The sequence below is a fragment of the Antechinus flavipes genome, chromosome 1, assembly GCF_016432865.1.
Source record: "Antechinus flavipes isolate AdamAnt ecotype Samford, QLD, Australia chromosome 1, AdamAnt_v2, whole genome shotgun sequence".
Classification (NCBI taxonomy): Eukaryota; Metazoa; Chordata; class Mammalia; order Dasyuromorphia; family Dasyuridae; genus Antechinus; species Antechinus flavipes.
Window position 1 is genome coordinate 234962069 of NC_067398.1, and position 25908 is coordinate 234987976.

General features: G+C 33.8%; 1 protein-coding gene across 1 annotated transcript in view; it reads right to left on the reverse strand.

Moving 5' to 3' along the window:
• CEP120 (centrosomal protein 120) overlaps positions 1-23141 on the reverse strand; it is a 101157-nt gene extending 78016 nt beyond the window's left edge. The window contains exons 1-4 of the mRNA XM_051998037.1: positions 21756-23141; positions 16732-16888; positions 8746-8860; positions 2392-2533 (exon numbers count right to left, since the gene is read on the reverse strand). Of these exons, the coding sequence (XP_051853997.1) occupies positions 2392-2533; positions 8746-8860; positions 16732-16888; positions 21756-21804 (463 nt within the window). The 5' untranslated portion in view covers positions 21805-23141. The remainder of the gene's footprint in view (positions 1-2391; positions 2534-8745; positions 8861-16731; positions 16889-21755) is intronic.
• Between the last annotated feature and the right edge of the window lie 2767 nt (positions 23142-25908).

Below are 25908 nucleotides of genomic sequence, written 5' to 3' on the forward strand. Positions count from 1 at the left end.
TTCTTAGCATGTTCCAGGCATAAAATAAACATAAAATAGAGAAATAAAATAAAGCTTAATTATTATATACACTCTACTTTGCATATATTTCTATATATTAATTTTACATTAATGTTGCATATTTTATATATAGTTGCCCCACTAGGATAAAAATTCCTTTAATGTCTAGCATAGTATCTAAAACATAACAGCTGTTTAATATTTTTGACTGATTGGCTTGATTGATTTATAAGCACCTTCTATATCAGTGTAGAAGGTTACTTTCCTAAAAGGCAATTTTGGACATTATTAAATAAACTCTGTAACTGCTCAGTATCAAAATTTGCTTGTTTAAAAATTTGCTTGCTTTTTGTTTTTGTTTTATGTAGCATAAAATCATGGAAACATAAATTTAGATCCATATATGGCCTGTCTTATCAAGATAATCTATCCAACTCAACATTCTTCCTTCCACTGTTTCTTGAAAATACTCATTCTATTGTTTTTCAAACTGTCTTAATATACTGGATATCTTCCTCTCAAACCTCTTTTATCTTGCAGTCACAGAAACTTGGCTTCCAATTGAAAGCAGCGCATCCCTTGCTACCCTCTCTACTACTAGACATATATTCTTTTGTGTTCCCTATGACCAAAGTGGAATAGTGAGATAATAGGTATGCTTCTAACTCCTTCACCTTCCACTGTCATACAGTATACCTTTCATCTTTTGAGATTCATGCCACTTAGATATATCACCAGATCCAGATCCTCATGGTAGTTATCTTTTGCTATCCTAGTCATTCTCCCTCCTTTCAAAAGAAGTATAGTACTAGCTTACTATATTGTACATCCCACCCCATTTCTGGGCTTTATTCTTATGATATAGAGAATGATGTCTCATCAGATATCCTTGTGCTCAATTTATTACTCTCTTTAACTTCTATACCTTTTCTGCACCTGCATTATTTCCTGCACCTCAGCTAGAAATGGATGGACATCCATTTTTGTGGATTTACTCTCATTATGATCCACAAGTTTTACTTTCACAAGCCCTAATTTTGAAATTCATCTTTCTGACCATAATCTGTACTTCTACTTCTCCCAATATCTCATACCTTTTAAACTCATTCTGTGTCTTGAAAATTACTTAATCCTAACCTACTTCTTCCCTAGCCATCAGCACTCCTCTGGTCTCATTTTCCTCACTTTAAAATCTTAACTTTTTAAAAGTTAATTAGAGTTCAAATTAATCCTTGATTCCCTTGCCCCATTGTCCTATTATTATTCAATCTTTTCCATATCCTAATCTTTTCCCTTCTCTATCCTTTCTTACATTCTATTCAAATAACTGTGCTACTAGAATTCACTATAAATTGCTTCACCAATTGAAATAGAAGCTCTAAATGCTGCACTAATATTCCAAAAGCAAGTCACTTTCCTTGTTCAAAGAGCTTCAGTGGCTCCCCATTGCTTTCACAATATATATTCATCCATACCAATCAAACTACCAAAAAATTATTTTATAGAGTTAGAAAAAATAACAAAATTCATCTGGAAGAACAAAAAACCAAAAATATTTAGGGAACTAATGAAAAAAATACAAAGGAAAGTGATCTAGCAATACCTATATAAATTGCCTACCATTTTTAGAAGAATGAAGAAAAGGGAAAAAAAAAGAAAAATTTGGAATTCAAAATATTGTAAATATGAATGCTAAAAATTGTCTTGACAAGTAATTGGGAAAAAATAAAATACCATGTAAAATAATAAAATATGTATTCCTCTAAACAGTATTTAAAACCCTTTACTCTAGCCTATCTTTTCAGCCTGTGTAGATGTTATTTCCCTTCACCTTGCAGCTAAACAATCAATAAACATTTATTAAACATCTACTACATATAACACTCTATCCATACATCTATGATAGTATTGTATGTAAAGGCATTTCATATGCTATCCCCCATACCTGGAATTTCCTCCTTCCTTATCTTTATCTCTTGAAATGCCTAGTTACCTTTAATGCTGAAGGAGAGTCTTCTTTTAGGGGACATTTCCAATTCATTAACTGAAAGTCCTCCCTCCCCCAAGTAAAATCATTAAATATACATTTGCATATATCCTATATGCATCCTGTATCTACTTACTATATAAGCTTCTTGAAGACAGAGACAATCTCACCTCTGTATTTTGCACCCACTAGTATATTCCCGATACATAGCAGACACTTAATAAATACTTGCTGGCGAAGCAAGAGAGTTGAGAAGTAAGTCGAAGATGTGTGGCTCCAAAGGCAACAAATGGCATCACAATTATTTCATACAACACTAAAAGACAGTCTTCTAACCAATATCAATCTCCAACCACCAGATGTTGGGCAATTGCAAATTCTCTGAACAGTCCATCAATACCAACCTTTTCCTTCTCGAGGTGGTGCCTCCTTTGCTTTAAAACCATCCACTGGTGCTTTTGTATCTGTTTCCAAAGCAATGCTTATCTGTATCTCAGATTTGAATTTTGTGTATTTATTACTCAGCAGTGCATACCACTTTGGTGCCTTGAGAATGCCAAATAAACATAATATACTGCAGTTAGTATACAATAGCAACATCAGCATTGTCTGCAAGTAAAAATGTTATAACTTTCATATATTTTCCTTGTATGGAATTAATCATGCTTAGAAAGTCATCAATTACATTTCCCATTAATGTAAACATTCTAAAGTCTACCTTGGTTCTTTTTACATTTTTTTAAATTGCTTAGCAGTAGTCTTTCCCCCTATTTTTATCTAGAGTTCTCTTCTCCCTTAAGACTTCCAGAATGGAGTGCAGAAAAAAAGAAGTAGAGAACTTCTCCCTTTCCCCTCTATCCTCTCCACTTCTAGGAGCAAAAACAATTGCTAGAAAAATACATAGCAAGTGATTTCTACTTAATCAAGGTAGTAAAGAAGGGAAATTTTCTGGATTTTCCACTTTAAACTGTGGCCTTCTGGATGTTTCCTTCTGATGTAAATAAGACATTAACAATTCTTAGAATAGATATTTCTAGCTTTGAGAGTTACCTACTCAAAGAGTAATCTTTGCGTCTGAGGACTCCTGAAATCATATGGGTTCTGCATTCAACCTCCTAGAGAGCAATTACTATAACAGTTTACAATTTGGAGAATGAAAAGGATTTTCACCAGAGGACTCTACTTAAGTAAAAAACTAATGCCATACCATAAAGGGCTAGGTGATTGGCAGCAAGCCATGAAATTCCTTTAAGTCACTTGGACAGAACAGGTGGCAAGATTTATTCAGGAGTTTCATAAATTGTATATATCTTCAGGTAGCTAGACTCTAAGGATTATAATGTACTATGAATGTTTAATTTTTCTATATCTTTTTTCCATACATATATATGTATATATGCTTGTATGAATATATATATACATATATGTAAAATATAAAACTTCCATAAACATGTTACTGTACATAATGTTTCATTCAAGACATGCAGTCTTTAAAAGCAAAGTTCTTAAAAGCTAAGCTAGAGAAATATAAACTTTGGCAGATTCTACCCTGCAAGAAAGATTCTGAGACCAAATATTTCCAACAACCACAGTAGCTATTTATAGAAAGCTTATCAGCAATAGGCTAGCCATTAAACAAAGATAAATACAAAATGCCCATTTATCCTGAGACTTCTTTTACTTCCACAATGATTTAATTTAATCAATGTAAATCAATGTTTAATCAATATAAAACAATCAATAAAAAAGGAGCATAAAGAACCTTAAAAAGCCTAGAAATTCAACAATTTCTTTACTAAGCACCTATTATATTCAAGACACTGTTCTAGGGGGGTAGTGAAGATACAGAAACAAGATTAAAAACAGCCCTTACCTCAAAGAGCTTATGCTTTACTGGATATTGTCTCAAATAGCAAAAAAGTGACTTTTTTGTCAAGAGAAGACATTATGGCAGCCAAAGACAGTAGCAATTTTTAAATATATTTGCAGAATCTTAAAGAGGATGACGTCACCTTATAAAATAGTGAGAAGCAGGGGGTAGCTAGATGGCACAGTGGATAGAGCACCAGCCTTGAAGTCAGGAGGACCTGAGTTCAAATCCGCCCTCAGATATTTAATACTTCCTAGCTATGTGACCCTGGGCAAGTGATTTAACCCCAATTGCCTCAGCAAAAAAAAAAAAAAAAAATTAGTGAGAAGCAGTGTTCAAAAAACAGGAAGAATTGTTTTAAAAGTACATGCTAAAAACAATACAATTTTTAAAATATTAAGGGTTTAAAGGTTTAAGACATGAAGAGTTATCTTCATGAGAGAAAACCACCTAACAATTGGAGGAAAAAAATGGAGAGAGAGAGGGGAACTGGGAGGAAGAGCAGAAAATTCATAAGCATAAAAGTAACAACTTTCTGATCTCTACAGGATTACTTAAAATAATTTATACATATATCAAAAGCATTTTCCATAAAAATCTTAAAAAATAGACAAGAAGGCTTTTGCAAATGATATCTGACAGCAAAATACATTGTTAAAACTGTGCACCATAACAGATGCTAAAGTGTTTATTGATTGCCAATTATTAAAAAAAAAAAAAAACTCATAAGAACTAAAAGAAGCCTGAATGTTGTCTTCCAATAACATTTCTCTTAGGAGCCACGAGGTGGTACAGGGGAATAGAAGAGCCCCTTGTAAGGAAGGTCTAAATTCAAATCCAGATTCAGACACTTACTCGTGTAATCATGGCCAAGTCACTTAACCTCTATGCCTCAGTAAGAATCAAATGCAATAAAAACTGTAGTCTTCACATAAAGCTTAGCATGTAGTAATGCTATATAATTGATAGCTTATTACTTATTACTAATATCATAAAATAGTCTTTGATACAAAAACAGGTAGACAATCCCGATTATTGACATCAAATAAGGCATAAAATGGAGCTCACAAAAGATGCTTGCCATTATTAAAGGAAAAGGGATTCTGAATAGGTAGTGAAATCCTCCAGATAGTCCCATATTTGTGGATAACACAGTGCTATTTTTTTTCTCTGCCTTCAAATACTACATTTCCTCTTAAATGAGATCTATAATTGCACTCAAAAATTCAGTGACTATTTACAAATTTCAGCTCTTCATCAATAAAAATCAAGTCAATGAAGATTTTTGGTTGTCAGACTAAAATGTAGAGAGATGGACAACTCATAGACCTATTCTAGGTCAACAATAATAGATGAATAATAAGTTGGGGCCAGAACTGATTAAAAGGATAACAGTGAGCTGCATTGCATTTGATAAGCTGAAAAAGTACCCCTCCCTAAGTTTCCCCATAAAAGAAAACTTCATTTTTTTAAAAGGATTTTGGTTTTGTTGTAATCTAGCTGTGAATCATAGAAGATCCTTCACATAAACCTAAAGAGAACATAACCTAAAGAAAAATGGAGAGGCATATGGAAGGCTTGTAGTACATGAAGTGGTATAAAATCTAATACTCAAGAGAAGTATAATTACAAAAAGAGTCGGGATGGTCACAGAGATAAAAGATAGCCTATAAGCCAAACTGGTACCCATGAACATCAAGCTAGAAGACTGCTGTACTATTTATTGTAAAGATTTCCTATTAAAGGAGATATGGACAAGAGCCTCAAAGGATGAAAAGCTATGAATGGGCTAGTACATAATAAATACTGAATAAATGTTTTCTGATTGATTTCATATATTTTATAGAAGTAATAAAATATCAACACATAGTACTATGCTCCAGCAAACCTCAAATCCCTTGCAGCTGGATACAAATTCTGCTAAATTTTTTTGTACTTTTCTAACTAATAAAAGTAACCAAAATCTGAATATCCCACAAATAACTTCTTGTGGGTTTCACTTGTTACTGTAATTTCCCATTTGTATCCATCATTGTCCTCAATATATGAAAAATTAAATTGTTTCAAAAGGCTCTCAAATGTTTATTACATAAAAGACATTGTGCTAGGCATAGATGATACAAAGACAACATGAAACAGTCCTAGCCCTCAAGTTTATTTTCTAATGAGCAGACACTGTATACAAAGAAATAAAAATAATATAAAGATCCTAGGATCAAGGTCTAGACCGATTAGGGATAATAAGGATCATCTAGTCCAATCCATACATATTGTACACAAAAAAAGTTTGAACAAATAGTAAAATAAGAAAAAGTTTGAATAAAAGCTAGGCTAAACCTTGAAAAAAATCTTAGTATTGTAAGATGCTTAAAAGTGAAAAGGAAACGAATCCCAAATCTGGAAGGAAAAAGCACAGAAATGAGTCAAGGAATGATTAAATGAGAAAATATTTGAGGAACTGGTAGCTTTGGCTGAATGTACAGTGAAGAAAAAGATGTGACGTAAAATAGCCTTAAGAATATAAATTTAGGCTAGACTGAAAAAAGCTTTAAATGTTAAGGCTGAAGAGCCTATATTTTATCTTAAAGGTAGCAGGGAATTACTCAGGCATTTGAATTGTCTGATTGAATAATCAGACTTGTGCTTTACAGGATTATTATTGCATGTAAGCAAAAGATGGATTAGAAGGAGGATGAATGAGTCAGCTAGATGTCACAGTGGATAGGAGCAACAGTCTTGAAGTTAGGAGGACCTGGGTTCAAATTTGACTTCGGACACTTAACATTTACTAGCTGTGTGATCCTGGGAAAATCAATTAACCCCAAATGTCTCATTTAAAGAAAAAAAAAAAAAAAGAGGAAGATGGAGTAGAAGCAAGATGACCAATTAAAAAACAGAACAGTCCAGGTGAGAAATGATGAGGGCCTAAAATAGGGTTTTAGGTATATAAATGAAAGGAAAGGATTGGTATCAAGAAATATTATGGGGCATTAAAAAACACGTTAGCCAACTAACTTGATAAAATAAAAGGTTGAATAATCCAACACTGAGAACTTGGGTTATTGGTAAAACAGAAAAATATGGAATGTATTTAGAAGAAATGATAAATTCTATATTGAGCATGTTCAGTTTAGGCAACTGGACATTTTATTCCCAGAACTATCATCAAAAGAAGCAATCTAAAAAAAAATTAAATTAATTTTTACAATTCTTTTTTACAGGTCAGAGTAAAAGAAGGAAAACAGAAAATATCTAGTAACTTTTCACTTTTCGAAAAGGGTACTATGACAAAATTGTTAGGAAAAACTAAATGGAAGGCAACAAGGTACAACATAAAGAATACTAGACTTGGAGTCAGAAAGTCTTCAGTTAAAATCCTACCTCTGATGTTTCCTTGCTGTATGCCATTAGCAAGTCACTTCACCTCTTAGTGTCTCAGTTTTCTCATTTGTAATACTGGGATAACAATATTGATACTATAAACCTCTCAGAGGTGTTATGGGAAAAACACTTTCTTAAAAATTCTCTATAAATGGAGTATTTTAAAATACCTTACTAATAGCAACATGGTGCACCATAAAAAATCCTATGATTGAACTTCAGGGCACCTGAGTTTTCATCACAGCTCTGCCACTACATAGTTCTGTGACTTTCAAAAGCCTTCACTTCAAATTATTTGTAAAGTCATGAATGTTGGATTAGCGATGTCTAAAGATTCTTCTAGATTTAAAAGACCAAGAGTCTAAGTCTAGAAAGAAAATATATCCAGGATGAAAAACCTTAGAAATAAAACTTTTCTGGCAGACTAAAAATGACTTCCATAAAAGGAAAACAAGCTTCAGTGCAGAAAAGAAGCATCTTATTATAACAACTGAGAACATAAGTATTTTTTGTGTGCTTTAACAAAATAAGATTTTTTTTAAAGGTATAAAGGAAAAGCAATGATATTTTTAGTTGACATGACAAGTCTATGGATAAAAAGGGAATAAAACAATAAAAAAAATCTCATCAGGTCACATACTCTAAAGAAGTCAGATTTCCTTATATAATCACCAATATAAAGCAGTGCTTTATGTGAAAGAAAAATTGGAAACAATGTAAACATACTCATTGATTGGCAAATGCCTAAACAAGTTACATAAATTTAATGGAATATGATTAGGTTATAAGAAGCAACAAATATGAAAAATTCAAAGAAGCATGAAAAGACAAATGTGAACAGACATGGAATGAAATAAGCAGTACTAGGAAAATAATAGATAGATAACTGATACACATTGACTACAAGGGCATAAATACCACACAATGATGACAAGGATGTATATGAGAAGAAAAAGAATAAGAAACTCATTGCTGAGTAATTATCATGACCGTATCTGGCTCCAAAGAAGAGTTAAGAATCACTTTGTACAGTGTAAAACATTATTCAATATTATTTATGTGTTGATTTGTTTTGTTAGATTCCTTTTTCTTCTCTCTCTAAATTGTTGATAGAAGGGATGGATTATTGCATAGGATAGAGGAATATATTCAGAAATGAAGGTGATATATTCAGGACATGGCATCTGTCTTGAATAAGATCCATAATCCAACCTATTTTCATATGTATTCCCATCTTTAAAGCGACAATGACATTTTCTATAGATAAAGCAATCATTGTAATTACTTCATAAAGAATTATACCTAACAAAGGAAAGTTCAGAAGTAGACAAGCAGGGAAATATTGATACTCTCATGTTATAGTTTACATATACTTAAAAAAAAAAGCAAATTATACATTATATTATGTTTTAAATACAGTCCTGTTTTCGGTCTGATGCATACATAAAACACTCATGTTTGCTGATGTTTTAAGTTTATTTTTTTAAAAAAATTTAAAGAGCAATACCTGCTTTGTTTCTTGGGCAGTTCTTAAGTCTAGAACAATGTACCCAATGGATTCTTTAGCTGTAGATAAAGAATCCAAAGCAAAACACTGGAGCTTGATAGGTGTACGCTGCAACCTACAAATATAACAGATTTATATAAAAAACTTTAAGTTAAATTGTTAGTAACAGTCATTATGCTTCCACAACATAAAAGGCTATTAATATCTAAATATTCATTCACCAAATAAGTTAGCATTTCTTATTTCCTATAACAAATAAATAAAATTCTCATTCTTTACTGTCTATAAACTTTATGCAGATAAGGATGATAAATTTTGTTTCAATATATTATCTGAAATTCACAATGAATGCCTCAAAATATAAAATCTAAGGGAAAAAGTATAAAAGAATAATTGCAACTTTATAGTTTTGTAGTTTAGAATTCATAAAAGAAAGGACAAGTAGGTATTTTGAATATTGCATAAATTTTTTAATCTAGATTTTGTTGCCACTTAAGAAAAGTCTTCATTTAAAACTGTACTCACTTTTATATTATTGTTTTGGTTTACTCTAAATCATTTTCCACAGATCTTTGCATAGTTCTTTCAATTCTTTTTATCATTCCATCAGAGCAATAGCTATCTGTAATAGCTATCACAATTTGTTCAACCATTCCTCAATTGTTTGTTAGTTTATTTCCAAATTTTTGCTATTACAAAGTGTTTCCATGAATATTTTCATATAAATAAAGTCTTTATTTTTGTCACCATTATTATTGGGTATTACTAAACTTGACACTGGAATCTCTGAGTCAAGAAGTACACAACATTTTTAAACTTTTTTTACATAAGTAAAAATGCATTCCCAAGATGGCTGACAAGTTTACAACCCATCAACAGTGAAATTAGTATATCCCTAACCCTCCCCACCAATCTCAGAAAACACAGTGTGAACCACAGCCACCAAGAACCACATACAATAACTGTTTGGCTAGTAGTAATCACTGCCTGAAAAATGAACTTTCTCATAATACTGAAAGTGTCAAGTTATTGAGAAAGCCCAATGATCAACCCCTAAGCTTTTGAGCAACTGACCTACATAAATGACTCTTTAGTGGGTGATTAAATAAAAGGGAGTAGAGAATACTCTAATTGGCCTAGTAAAACCTATATTCAAATTAAACCAACAATGCTAAAAGTTTCCTGTAAAGGCTATCCCATTTCAGGGAGCTATCTGAGACTTTCATAGCAACTACAACAATAAACTTCTCCATTTAATTTTTAAGACTTTTAATAAAGTTATTTTTGCTATGAATTTATGGATCTTATGTATGAAGCCCTTACTATTAGAACTCATAGTCTCCATGGATAACTCAAGATTTCCATGGATAATCTATCACTTTTTTACTTATAGGATCTGTCCTGTCCTTAAAGGATCTGATTTAGATCTGTATCTAAATCTCAGCATTCCATTAATATGGTATATAGTTTGGAGCAGCGGTTCAGTATTTACTTAAGTGATATTTTCTACTCTTGCCAATCATAATTTTTCTATTTCAGGTAACAGCTGTCTATTCATTCTTCAAACATGTCCAGTTGAACTAAGTTTGCAATGAATTATTACTACAATGTTTTTAGATTAGCTATGTTCTAAAATCACACTACTGGTAATCTTATTCTGCCATCTAATGTTAATTATATCTTCCCAGAACTTTTAAGTAGGAAAGGACCTCTGTAGCCTACTAGTCCAATCATTTTATACTCCTAGTACTGCCCTCTGGGACAAAAGAAGTACAATTCTCTTCCACACACAGTATTTCAAATACTTCAAAGAAATTTAATTATCACTGAAGCTCTTTTCCAGGTTAAACACACCATCTTCCTTCAAATGAGCCTCACATGGTATCAACTCAAGGTCCTTTACTTATTATGACTGCCCTCATCTGGATATTTTTTCCTTCCCAAAATGTGGTAGCCAGAATTGCACATATGTGAAGAAGGGCAAAATAAAATAGAACTATCACCTCCTTATTCCTGAAACCATACAAATGGTCACATATGACAATTAGAGCAATATTTTTTTTGTTGTTGGAAATAGCATGAAGGAAATAACAACCATACATCAGTTAACCAAAACAAACTTATTAAGCACTATGTACTAAGTAGAAACAAATAAAAAGCTAAAACAGTTTTTATCCTCAAGGAATTCATGAGCAAGTCAATTTGTAAATAAATAAGTATCTCCAAGATACTTAAAGAGTAAATAGCCTCCAAAAGGAAAGCACAAGCAGTTGGGGAGGGAGAGGACTGAGAATGGCCACTAAACAAGGTAATCCTTGAGCTGAGTCTGGAACAATCCAGGGTTTTTAAGAAGTGGAGATGACCATTCTAGCACAAAGTTGAGAGATGGCGCATTGTTTGTGAGAGAAACATCCAGTTGTTTGGACCATGGATTTTGTTTTTAAAAGTCTATAAATAGAAAAGAATCAGGTTGCAAATCAGAGGAACTTATTTTTGATCTTAGAAGTAATAAGGAATCATTGATCAGGAAAGAAGTAGGAAGTGAAGACATGAGCAGACATGCTTTGGGAAAATACTTTCACAACTTCTTTGGAGACTAAGAATAGAGAACTGAGGTAGAGGGTAGGGACTATTACTGTAATAGTCCAAAAAAGATACAGGGAAAGTGTAATTAGATCAGGGGATGTGAGTGGAAAGAATGGGGTATATATCCAAGAGATAATGTAGAAAACAAAGGACATGCCAATTGCTTGTACATCTCTATATTTTTACTAGTTTTAATTTAGAATTTATTGTGGGAAAGGGTACAAGATAATAATCAACATCTATTTTCTACCAACTTACTTTCCTGTTGACAAATTTTATTCAATTTGTCACACAGTAGACACTACACAAATGTTTAAGAACTCTTATTTTTCATAAACTGTTTTCAAAGGCAGAAAGAAAACCTTGTATGCTCTAAGAGTTAAACTAAGGAAGTATAAAGCAGAGAAGGTACTGGGTTACTTCTGCCGATGTGACTTCAGGAAGATCTTTTATAACCATTCTAGAAATCAGTCTCCTTATTTGTAAAAATGAGGAGTTGCCCAGATGGCTTGTAAGGCTTTTCCCAACTTTAAATCTTATAATCCCAAAATGGTATTATTAATGCATCCCAATTTAAAAAATCAACAAAATACTACACATACTAAAGAAATATATCCAAAAAATTATTCATTACTGACCAATTTATTGAATTTTAATATAAAGAAAGCAAGGATGATTAAACAATAAAATTCTTAATGTAGTCATGTTAGTAACAAAAACAACTAAAAACATGTGATTATATACATGGATATTAAAAAAGCTTTTGCTAAGATTAAGTTTGTCACATTCTAAAAAGCACAAGAATAAAAAAGATGTTTCCCTAATTTAAATGATAAACATGTGTTAATTGTTGGTTAAATGATTAAAATTGTGAGCAAGCTTTTGTTAGAATGGAAAATCCTGGAAGTTGATAATGAAAGTGAAGCAAAGGTAAGCATACAACCATTATCAATTAACATAATATTAATATTAGAAATACTAGTTATAGCAATAAGTCAAGGAAAAAAGTTAGAAAATCAGTATTAGAAAAAGAAGGCATAATTGTCTTGAGTTTCCAGGCAATATAATAGTTTGCTTAAATAAACTTAGATAATTAACAATAAAAATTACAAGATAATTGCTGCAACAAGGTAGCAAGATACACAACAAATTCACAGAAATCAATATATTACTAACAAAACCCAAGAATTGAAAGAAAAATTCCATCTAAAATAACAACAAAATTAACTGTATACTTGAGATTTAACTTATACAAACAAATGCTTGTTTAAATATAATTTTTTGTTCATTTAAATATAATTACTTGCAGGGAAATCCAGGAAGGCACATGTAAAGAAATATTCTTGTTCGTGGCAACACAACAAAAACAACAATGCCCAAATTAATCTACAAAGCTTATGTTATGTTAAATCAGGAAGGAGAATGTTTTATATAATAATAGAACAAATAAGAATATGTAGGAAAATAATTTAAAAAGTAAAAACAAAGGTGATTTGGCATCACTAGCTCTAGAGGTACATTATAAATCTTTAATTATCAAAATTATCCAAAACAATACAAAATAGAAAAGCTGATCAATGCAGTATAATAAATAATCAAAAGAAAATGTACATAGCAGTCTAATCTTTGAGAATCCAAAGTACTGTGGAAAAGAAGTTTTACTTAGTTAAAAATATTTTAACTTCTTATCCTAATAGATGAAAATGAGAGGCAGAATAAATTAAATACCAGGCTAATGAATTTGTATTTTATCCTATAAACAGTCAAGAGCCACAGACAGGGGTATGCAGGTAAATCTTTAACAACCAGATGCCCTGGGGGAAAAAATTTATGTTACACTTTTAAATAATCTGCATTATTAACATTTTACCCCATTACTTTCTTAAATCTAGACAACTATCAATAAATTAAGCCCTGTTTTCTGAGGTATAAATTCTCTGAATGAAAATTTAAGTCAGCTTTGTTAGGAACTAGTTAACTCCTACACATCAAGGGCTATGGATAGTTTTTGAATGCTTGAATGACTTGACCCATAAGATCATCTTGTAGATATTGTCACGTTGATCAACTGGAGAAAGTAGAGAATGGAAGCAATCACCTGGTTTAGTAGTTATGACTACTTTCTTAGTTACCATTCTTTGTTAATAATAGGACCTAATATTCTTCTAATTCTTTGATATCCGATATCCTTCCTAATTTTGAAACTATCTTGAGTCCCTTAGCATACACAAAATTCTGTTATGTCAACATCTATATTTTGTGTTGTTTAGCTATGTATACTTCCTATGTTTGTTATCCTTAGCATAATTTCTTTCCTGATGCAGCATATCAGGTGTTCTGATTTCAGAATTCATATATAGGAAGGAAATTATTAGAATTTCCAAAAAGGAATTATTAGAAATGTTTATATATACATTCCTCCTTTTTCTAGTCTCATTTTTATGTCTTTGGGAGAATTTTGTTCAGTTGGGTGTCTTGCTAAGTTTTCTCTACATTTGTGCTTCCTCCACTGCTTTGTGATTTTTCATGAGGTTATACTTTCACCAACTTTCCATAAGATTTATAAATGAATTTATGCTCTAAATTTATTTTGCCCTTTATTGCCATACCTTACTACTTCTCAAACACCTCAAATTTACAAATGGAAGTGAGTTCTAAGTTCCATTAGGACTTGCTTGCTTAAATGGTACCTTTTTTTCCATGTTTATTCTTTTACTGTTTTTACTTTCTTCAAATTTTTTTCCCTCTTCTTATTTAGGAAGTTAGGTTGGATTTGCCTCAACTAATGCCTATATAGTCTTATTTTGAAAGTTCCTTTTTTCATACTGGCATGATTCTGTTTGGTATCACCAGGCATACAGTTTTGGAAAGTCCTCACATCGATAATTAGCTGTTTTATCTGTTAAAATATAACAAAATTTCACGATTCATAATGTTTGATGCTTCCCCATGACCAGTATCTCATGACTGAAATTAATGCACTGGTTAAAAGCTTTATTAGTCAAATTTCCAAGAAAATACTTTATAAAATAAACCAAAATAAGAACCATATTTATATGGCATTACAAGACTATCTAGGCAAGTGATATATATATATATACATATATATATGGGGTTTTTTTTGTTTGTTTTTTTGTTTTTGTTTGTTTGTTTGTTTGTTTTGCTCAGACAGTTGGGGTTAAGTGACTTTGCCCAGAGTCACTCAGCTAGAAAGTGTTAAGTGTTTGAGATCAGATTTGAACTCAGGTCCTCCTGACTTCAGAGGTGATACTCTATACACTGTGCCATCTAGCTGCCCCACAAGTGATTTTTATTTTTTAAAAAAGAGCATCTCTTGGGTAGTATATTAAAAATTATATTAAAAAAAGAGATCAGTGGAACAGTCAATAAATAAGAATTAGAAAGAAATCCATGTATTTCAATGCATGTTAAATAAACTCAAGCAAGCTACTAAGAAGGGGATTGGTTTTCTGTGACATGCAGCTAGACAATTATAGCAATTTGATTTGATTTAACATGGTATCTTATACACATATCACATTGAGTTCAAAGAGAAGATTATAACTTGCACAATGGTGAATTTAGTATAATTTATAATTGATCATGAGCTATAAAACTCAATTTTTTTTTTGGACTGGAGAAGAGGTTCTTAAAGATTTACCCACATTCTCCTCTCTGTAGCTCTTCAATGCTTATACGATAACATTTAAACTCATTAGCCATATTACGGCAACCTCCTACTTTTCAGCCAGATTTCATATTACTTTCCTTCACAAACTCTCTCTTCCTGCCAACTAGACTAGTAGCTGTTTCTGAAATTATATTCTCTGTCTCCCATCTTCATGTATTAGCATAAGCAGTTCCTAATGCCTGTAATGTATCCTCTCCTCTTCTCTTCCTGTTAAGAATTCTTGTCTTCTTTCAAGGCTTAATTTAAAGTGTTTTATCCTCAATAAATGTTCTCTGATATTCCCCTCAATATTAAGGATCTCTCCTTTCTCATTTTTCCTTATTTCTAAATGTTTATTTTTGCATATAGTGTTCCTTCCTTCTCCCAAGAGAATTCAAATTTAACAAGTGCTTTGTATACAGTAAATGCTCAATGCTTGATGAAATGAATTTTTGATGGGATTTAACAATGTATATTGTTAGTCACTTAGAATATTAATTGGGGTTTTTTTCCCATTTCAAAACATTTTCCCTTAAAAACATGGTAGTTGAGCCATTCAGAGCATCTCCATTTAATACCATAAAATATTTATTTATGTTGCCTTTAATTATAGTTTTCCTGCTTTCTTTTCAAATTCATATCTTTTTAGCTAAAAACAAACTGTAAATTCCTGCTTTTTTGGATTTTCTTTTTCATTAGGATAAATAAGGATGGTTTTGTTTTTAACAGTCCAATCTCATATCCTGTTCTCATAGATGGAATGCTGCATACCCCCCACTTCCACTACAGAAAATTTGTCTTACTTTGTTATAATCCCATCTTATAAAAAAGGAAGCTTATAAAAAAATATTCATATCTATTTAATATTCTATTCCCTTATACATAATATATCTAGACTAAGATGGATATATTATAATCTGACAAAGTCCCTTCCCTACTTATATTAATTCCAATGGCTCTAGTATAAAATATAAACTCTATTTGGATTTAAAGCTCTTCATAAGCTGGCCTCAACCCAACTTCACAGAATGAGATTCCATCTTCTGGACTGTCAATTCAGAAAAACTAGTCTTGTCTTTATTCTTTATAAATGAAGTTTCACCTCCTGTCTCTGTGCTTTTGCATTGGCTTTACCCATATTGTAATGATTCCCTTCCTTACCTCCTCCTCATAGAACTCATCTTTTCAAGTCACAGATCAAGCACAATTTTCTTGATCACCACTTCTTTTTGCTAGTGTTCTCCTTCCCAAATTAGTCTATACTATATAGCTATATATATACTTGCCATCTGCTCAATTAGAAATATAAACTCCTCTAATAAGAGATTGTTTTATCTTAGCATAGTGTTTAAATACTTAAATACTTAAAGGTTTGCTGATTAATAGAAAATAAATGGTTATCAAATAGTGACAGAGAATTGGAAGATCTGGGTACCTCTTATTCAATCACTATCTGGGTAATATTAAACAAGTCACAACTTTCCTTAGCTTTACTTTCTTATTTAAAAAAAAAAAAAAAGCTTGGATTATAATATCACTAATTTCTCCTTGTTCTTAAAATTTATGCTTCCACAATCTAATTTTGTCTGAGGTACATCTTCATAACAAAATCAAAATGTTATCTTATATCTCATAGTTAACTACAAATATGATTAAGGGCTTCAGGGCTGAAGAGAAAAATTATTAAAATGTGAAAGCAATTTTAATTGCCACTGAGCATCAATAGTCACCTGTGCTGATGAAGTGCTTTTCTATCTATTTCCCAAGCTAATTCAGTGGCGAATTCTGGTTGGTCGGTGTGGTCCACAGGATCAGTAGCCAATTGTTCTCCATCAAACTTTGCTTCTACTATAAGCATATGTTTAGCACGCTTAGGAAAATGACGCCCTGCAAAAATATAGACCTGCATATGAATTATATATGTATTAAAAACCACATACTAGTTAATGTTATATTTGAAAATTTAACTCAAAAAATATAGATACATGAAAAATGATGACAGCATTAAATTTTCATAAAGATGTGCATTTTGTTTACATTTAAATAGCTCTTCATCTAAAAGGATGAACAGATTTCTGTATATGCTATAAACTGGAAGCTCTCATTTAAATTTGCAAACAATTTGGAAAATCTTTTCTAGTTAAAATTTAAAATAAAAACAGGGCTACTTTACATAAAAATTAGATAACTCTTTTCTAACAATATGTAATATAGCAAAAAGCTAAGTAAAGGGTTGGATAATTACCACAGTAACTGGCAATAAGAATTACTTTTACTTCAATTTTCCCTCATAATTCAGGTAGAGTCATTTCCTTCCCTAAATTAGAAGAGAAATGACAATATATAATCTCTTATTTCATGAGGGACAAAAAGCTGACCATTACACAAAAAATATCAAAAATCAGTTAAATGCCATCAATCCCTTTCTCAAACCACCTCTTTTTCCATTCTCATTGCTAGCACTCAAATTATAAGTTTTTATTACCTCAATACTTACTGCATTACTGCACCAGCCTTCTAGTTGTAGCCTAGTTAATTTTTTCTAAAACATCACTTTCATTTGAGCATTTCCTTGCTCGAGGACTTAGAATGGTCTATTTCCCCACTGTAACAAATTTAATTTTTCCAAAAACTTTTTCAGTATCCTACATAATCTGGTTCCAACATATTTCCTATTATTCAAAAATGTACACCTTCTGCTCTAATCAAGGTAGACCCCCCTCACTGTTCCATGAGGATACCATGGTCATTGCAACTTTTGATAATGTAGCTTTGCTGTCTGATCCTCCCCCCTCATCTATCTACTTAGCCATATACTACCTTATTTACAGTCAAACTCAAATCTAACTTTGTATAATAATCCAGACATCATCAAAATGATCCCTCATCTAAATATTGCTACCTGCTTAGTCCCTTCGGACTCTTTGAAAACAAATTCACAGGAAAAAAAAAAAAAAAGCCTCCATTTCTTCATGTTCCTTTCAAAAAGCCATTATCAATCAATATTTATTAAGCACTTATTATATGACAGGGACTATGCTAAGCATGGAGATACAAACTGAGGCAAAAGATAGTATCTCTCTGAAAAGAGTTGTTTAATAGGGAAAGCAAATAAAGGAAGACAACTTTTAAATAGTAAGATGATTCAGGCCAGTTCCAATAGTTGTATGATGATGAGAGCCATCTGTATTCAGAGAGGACTGTGGGAACTGAGGAACTGTGGATCACAACAGAGTAGTTATACTTTTTTTGTTGTTTGCATGCATTTTCACCTTGTTTCCTCTTTGATTTGATTTTTCTTGTGCAGCATAGTAAGTATAGAAACATGTATAGAAGTATGTATGTATGTGTATATATATATATGTGTGTGTGTGTGTATATATATATATATATATATATATATATATATATATATATATATATATATATAAAACACATGTTTAACATATTGGATTACTTATCACGTAGGGGAGGAGATGGGGAGAAGAGGGGGAAAAATTTGGAACACAAGATTTTGCAAGGATGAATGCTGAAAATTATTTATGTGTATGTTTTTAAAATAAAAAGCTCTAATAAAAAGAGACAAAGCAAGATATATGCAAGATAAATAGGAAATAATCAGCAGGGAGAAGGCACTAAAATTAAGAAGAATTGGGGAATCTTCCTACAGAAAGTGAATTTTAACTGGACTTAAAGGAAGGCACAGAAGTCAGTAATAGAAAGTGAAGGAGTTCAGGAATGGGGAAAAAGCCGAAGAAAATGACCAAAGTCCAGTGTTTTACTCGTGGAACAGTCGGGAGGTCATGTCACAGTGGGCCAAAGATGTAAGAAGACTAGAAAGAGAAGAGGGACTATGTTATCAAGGGCTCTGAATGCAAATACAATATTTTTTTATTTGATCCTAGAGTCAATAGGAGTTTTTTGTATAAGGGTGTGTGTGTGTGTGTGTGTGTGTGTGTGTGTGTGCGCGCGCGCGTGTGTGAGAAAGTGAGAGAGAGAGAGAGAGAGAACGAGACAGAGAGAGAGAGAGAGAGAGACATAATCAAGAAAACAACTTTAATGGATGAATAGAAGATGAATTGGAATGGTGGAAAAGATTTGAAGCAGAATGACCCACAGTAAATTACTGCCTAATCCCAGCATAAGGTGATGAGGGCCTATCATAAAGTGGTGGCAGTATCAGAGATGAAAAGGTTTTCACAAAGACACAAAGGTGAGGAGTTTAGGATGATTCCTACATGAAGAGTCTAGGATAACTCCTAAGGTTTCTAGTCTAAATTATGACTTCTTTTGCCTCTGCATCCTAAGGATCATGAGAGCTCTTCATTTGACCATCAGCTGAAACCTTCCACATGTGTCATCTTCCCATTAAAATATGAAATCCTTGAGATCAGGGATTGTCTTATTTTTCAGTTTGCATCTCTGATACTTAGCACAGTATTTTAAATATGGTTAAGAGCTCAATAAATCCTGTTCTCATTCATTCATTCAATCAGGCTTTCTGACTTGTCTGATACTCTTCTGATGTATCAACTTTAAACTGCTAAATCCAATGCCTTTTTCTCAATCCTCTTATCTTTAATGAATTCTCTGCTGCTTTCAACACTGTCCAAAAAGGACACTCTTTCTTGCACTGAGCTTTCTTACACAACTCTTCATTCTCCTTCTGACTACTCCTTAATTGAAACATTCTCCTGGTCCCATCCACTAAATATTATGTCCTCTTAAGACTCTGTCTTGGGCCATTTTCTCTTTGATTTCTATTTCATGGTTGGATCTCTCTACTGATAAAAATGCAGACAACCCAGTCCCTATTTTTCTCTTGAACTCCAATACATATTCCCAATATCTAGTCTACTGGATATATGCACATCATCATCATCATCATCAATTCAAAAAAGCCAAAAATAAAAATTATTCCTCATATCCCCAAACAATTTATCAATAAAACTTCCCCATTTCTGTTGACAGCATCACAACATTTCTTGTCAGTCTCGTTGGTTTCCATATCTCGGATATCTGGGACTCTTATTTCTTCAACCCCCTTATCCAATCACTGTTGATATATCTGAATAGCCTTTAATGTACATAAGACTGACCACAATTTAGGCTCTCATCATCTCTCACCTCCACTACTGTATTAATATTACTGGTTTCCCTATTTACCAGTTCTTCCCTTCCCTAATCATCTTTCAGAGTTACCAAACTATTTTTCAAGTAATTTGCATCATGTCATACACATCCCAACACATTCAAAATTCTTTAACAGATTCCTATAATCATTACTGTAAAACACAAAATCTTCGAACAGGCATTTAAAGTCTACCTACTTTTTCAGTCTTGTTGCATATTTTATATGCAACTCTCCATTATGTACTCTACTCCAAACTAGTTTGTTAGCTGTTTACTATACATGACATTCTATCTCTGTCAACTAATATTCTTAAGTTTAGAAGTCATATCTATAGCTCTCTACCTCCTACAGTGCCTAACAAAGCAATGTGCAATGAAAATATTTACTAGCTGGCTGGTCCAAGTGATAAAAATAATTTGCAAAAAATTGCAGATATATTTCATAACTTTAAATAATCAATATACTCTTTTTTATAGTTAAGATTATCCATGTTTTTAATCCTCTGTAATTGAATATTGTTTTTTTTTCCTTCAAATTTTTTATTTGAAATGCTTGTTTCCGTTTTTTCTCCAGAAACATGGATGCTTCAATATTTGCACTTATTTTCAAAATATCCCCCCAAATCAAATACATAAGAATAGAATTTTTAAATCTACCAATTCAGTCTTGAAAAGAGGGGCAGTCCCATCATTAACTGTTAAAACTGCCCAGCAAAATCTTCATTTTGCAATACCTAACACATATAGTGCAGGAGAAAACTTGAAGAAAACGGACTTTTGAGGGACCATTGATATCATAAACCAAAGGGCACTAATATGCTGTCCCTGTATAATAAAACATGGGATACTACTAATTAAAAGCTCTTTAGATGGGACACTGAAGTCAGGACCACCTGAGAAAGCTTTGCCTCATCCCTCTTAATTCCAGTGCCTTCCTTGATTATTTTTCGAATGTATCTTCTATATATCCTGTCTGTGCACAGATGTTTACCAGTTGTCACTTTGAGAGCAGGGATTGTCGTTTTTTTCTTTCTTAGTATTCCCAGCTTTTAATATAATTGTCAGGCACATTGTAAGTACTCAAAAAAGGTTTACCGAGTTCAAATCCAGCCACGAACACTTACTTGCTATATGCAAGACACTATCTCTTTTTGCCAGTTTCCCTCATCAGTTAATGAGTTTAATAGCACCTGCCTCCCAGCGTTGTTTGTCAGAATCAAATGAGAGCACATTTGTAAAGAGCTCTGCACACTTTAAAAAACTATATAAATGTCTAGCTCTTATTATTAGCACCAGATGTCCTAGGGATTACCTCTCACATGGAACCATTCATTAATTATGGTTTGTGGGGTTTATTAGACCCCTGGGGCCAAGGTTCTAATTGCTGGTTTCAAAGTTCCTAAATTTTGAAGAAGACATAACCTTCACCTTTAAAACACATCTGCATCCACAGAGTCCCACACTATTCCTTTAAAATTTAAAGAGCATTAGGGGCAAAGGGGCTCTCTCCGAGGAGAGGGGAGGGTGCGGGAAGGACCCCTGCCACTCTCTCCCCACCCCCCTGCCAGCTGTCGTAATAACAAAAGGACAGGGGGGAGGGGAGTAGGGGAGGCTCGCTTACCTTCCAGGATGGAGACCACGATCAACAACTGGTCGGACTTGGAGACCATTTTTGCTGCTTGTTCCAAGAAGGAGAAAAGGATCTTGAATGAGAATAGGCCCTTATCAGGAGGATCCCGGATACACCCAAGACCCCAGCCCAGAGGACAACCCCACCCCTTCCTCAGCTCCCAGAGTCACCGGCCCTCAGCCGACAGCTCTCGCCGGCTCCGCAGTTGCCTCAGCCCGGGCTCCTCAGCCCCCTCCGGGGCGCCTACTCCCGGGCGCTTTCGCACATCTCCTCTGCTCCTGTAAGAATGCTGGATTGACGGCGGCCTCCGCCAGCCAGGCCAGTTAAGGAAACGAAGCGGTGCCGGCCGGGCCGGGCAGGGGCCTTCGGCCGCTGGAGTACCAGCTTTTCAAACCTCCCGGCTGGAGTCCCGCCGTCTATCCCGCCGTCGCAGCCGCAGTAACCGCCTTGCTTCCGCCTAGCAACCGGGCCGCTAGGCCTAGCGTCCCAAGGGAGAAGCTGGAGGACAAAAGGCAATAGAGATGAGATCAGCGAGGGCTAGAGCGCCACTATCCCGCCTTACGGACCGCTTTTTTCATTTGACGGTAGTCTAGGACAATGAGGGGAGGAGGAACGAGGAAGAAAATGGGTTGTGAATTATTTCGCAGCTCCCCCTTGCCGTGAGCCTGAGGAAAGGCGGCTGATTTGACCGCTGCCTATTTGCGCAGGCGTACTGAGGAAATCTAAGCCTAAAGATCTGTTTCAGTTCCTGACCTGGGAGTTTGTTTTCTTCAATACTGATAAGTCTCAATCCGTTTCAGGACGAGAGAAAAAAACTCCCTTTAAAAGAAATTATTAATTTAACTTAAAAGTTCTACGAAATAAAACGGAAATCTCAAACCAACGTTGCACACAATCCTTAAGACTGTTTTATTAATAAGGATAATAGGTTCCTAAATGTAAAGGTCGGAAGGACTTTCGGGGCCGGTGGAGTTCAACAATCCTCGGTTTACAAATAGGAAATTGGAAGCACCGAAAAGCAAAATGACGTGCCCAGGGTTTCACTGCTAAGCGGATCTCTTAGATCCAGAGACACTGGCCTTCTGACCACAAACTGGGTACTCTCTGGGCTCGGGTCACTCCCCCCTCACTCCGGTTCCTAACCTCCCGGGTTTCCTTTAAATCCCAATTAAAATCCCATTTTTTACTGGAAGCCTTCTCCAACCGCTCTTAATTTTAGTGTCTTCCCTATGTTGATTATTTCCTATATATCCTGTCTGTATATAGTTTGTTTTGTATGTTTGTGTGACTCCTTCTTTAAATTGTAACATCATCGAGAGCAAGAGACTGCCTTCCCCCTTTTTTTTGTAATATCCCCAATAATTAGCACATTGCTAGACACACTGAAAGTTCTTAATAAATATGGATTGATTAAGCTTCCTGACTCAAGTCCATTATTCTATATAACATATCATGTTGCCTCTACTGAGGGAAAAACTGAAAAGACAGCAATTCCTTCATCCTTCACTACATATGACTAACAACTTTTAAACTCCTTAGAAAACAAATAAAAATAAGTTTTATCAACACAGACTGCCCTTGGACCCAGCAGGATCGGTTCACTCTCCCTTTCCCTCTAAAGGGTCTCTTAGCTCTGCTCCCTGGCGTGTATCAGGTTCAGCCCTCAATAGTCTTCAAAGGGGAAGTCAGCCTCTTCCCCCTCATCTTTAATTACAGTTTATTGTTCTTGTTGTTTTAATCTCTTTCCCAGTGCCCCAAAGATAATTACTTAAAAGTTAGGTTAGGCAGCGCCCTAGGATCTCTTCAAAAAGGGAGAATTGGAAAGTACTTAATTTACAATATAGATCTTTAGGACGGCTATTTCCATCACAAAAGAAGCGCTTAGAGCACAGCAAGACTCAAACATCCTTTGACTAAACGTTAAATTGAAGCAGAAATTTATAACTCTTACACTCCTGGGAAATGGACACTTCAGCATGGATTGTTGAGTAGACATTTCACCTTCATAGATTTTAGCGGATGTGAAACCTCTTACAAAGTTCATTTCTTCTAGTAAGCCAAGCATTGTGCTCATCCTTTGGTCAAGGATAATCTCCTTCAAGTAAAACTGTAGTAGTTGTGGAGACATCTCCCATAGAGCAATGGTTACCAACTGGGAGATTCAGGAGCCCCTACTGTCTCAAATTCATAAATTTTTCTCCATGGCTGATAATGACCATCTTATCCCTGCTTAGTCACCTATGCTCAGGTAAACAAACAAGGCCGAAGAGCTAAGCAGGGCCTTGAGTGAGATCTCCCCAAGCACCTGGTATATGTGGTAAATTTAGTCAAATTTAAGAATGATTTGTATAAATAGAAAAAAACTTTAAAAAAAATGCAACTGAAAATGACTGAACAACAAAATTAAAAGCACTCTCTCCAAACCATTTTCTGCCCTTTTACATATTGCTTCTACCCCAGCTCTGTATTCTTCAGTTCCTCATGGGTCAAGTTCAACTTGAAGCCCAGTCAAATAGAAGCTTCATTTGAAAATTATGATATATTTTTTTTTTACTTTCATCTTATTTGCCTATCAGTCTTTGGGAAGAGATCTTTGTAATTATGGGTTATTTTTGGACCTCCCCAGAGAAAAGTCCCCTGATTTGCTATGTGCTGAAAGTAGTAACTTCACCTAAAGTGGAAAAAACACCCAAAATGAAAGATATAGGTTCTGTCTTGGGGATTCATTCCTGTAATGTTACTGACTTAAAAAAAAATTTAGTAAGGTGCATTAGCTATTATAAAGATAAGTTATGGCCATTCATTAAGTAATACTCTGTCTCTAAAGTTCAAATTGAGGGAATATGAACAATAACATAAGATTTAGAAAAATAAAATAGTATCAAAAAGGGTCAATTCCCATGTAATATCCCTGTCTTACCAGCAAGATTTAAGAGTTGCAAATAAGTTTGTAATTCCCATGTCATCCTATTAGGATGATATTATTATAACTTTTATACTTCTGACCATGTGATTTTTTTTTCAGTCATCAACCTGTGTTCTACTTTCTTTTCTATTCCATTAGCTGAAGAATCTAAATTTGTATTTGCCTTTCATTATAGAGGATCTCAATATATGTCAAAGAATTCCCTAAGGGTTCCATGATTCATCTACTATCTTTTCTAGACACTTGTAGGAGAATTCAAAGTTATTTGTTTCTCCAAAAGAGTTCTCCTTGATTCACTATGTAGGCCATTTGTTCATAGCTTCTGAAAACGAAGACCAAAATCAAATCAATACTCTTGCTTTGTTTAAGTTCTTAGCTACACATCTTTGGACAAGCTGCAGTATTGCCTGTCAAAGGTAAAATAGATCTCTTTTCTGCAACAGGAAGACACTGCCCTCTCAAAGTGCCCTCTCAAACCAATTCTAAAAATGAGGCTTCCCCATACTAAGAAATAGTTACACTAATTTCTCAGTTTGATAAGCTATTGCAAAGATTGGGTTCTTGCCTTTGTTAAAATTGCCAGGGCTTTAACTTTGATGCTACACAACAATTCCTTTAATCCCTTAGAATGGGAAGAATAATCTGAACAGAACTTTTTAACCTTGAAAGAAGCTATTACATCCTCTCTAGTTATTGATAGCTTCAATTTTAATAATCTTTCCATTTATATTACTATGAGAGAGAAGGGGTGGCAAATATAGCCATCATTCAAAAATTAGGACTAGATGATGAATCTTAGCATACTTTTCAGTTCATTTCTATCTTGGGGTCCTGAGGGTGCCAGGATGTCTGTGAATGGTGATGACAGCTATTATTATAATGGAGAAAGCACAGGTTTTAACCCTGGAACATTTGACCTATCTGCATATTCCTCATTAAGTGGTGGCTATATTGCACATCCATTAGCCACAATATATCTGCAAAAATCAAACTACTTATGTACAAGCTCTGTTGTCCAACGTAAATAACATTCTAGGGTGATGTAATCTAATAAATCCACTACTCTGTTTTTAGAAAATAAGGACTTGGCGCACCATGATTGCATAATGATAATTGAGGAAGAAAAGCCTAGACAATCTATCAGATGTCCATTTATGGTACCATAATTTAATATTAATCAGAGATAGATCTAGATATATTTGCACAAAATAATGAAGA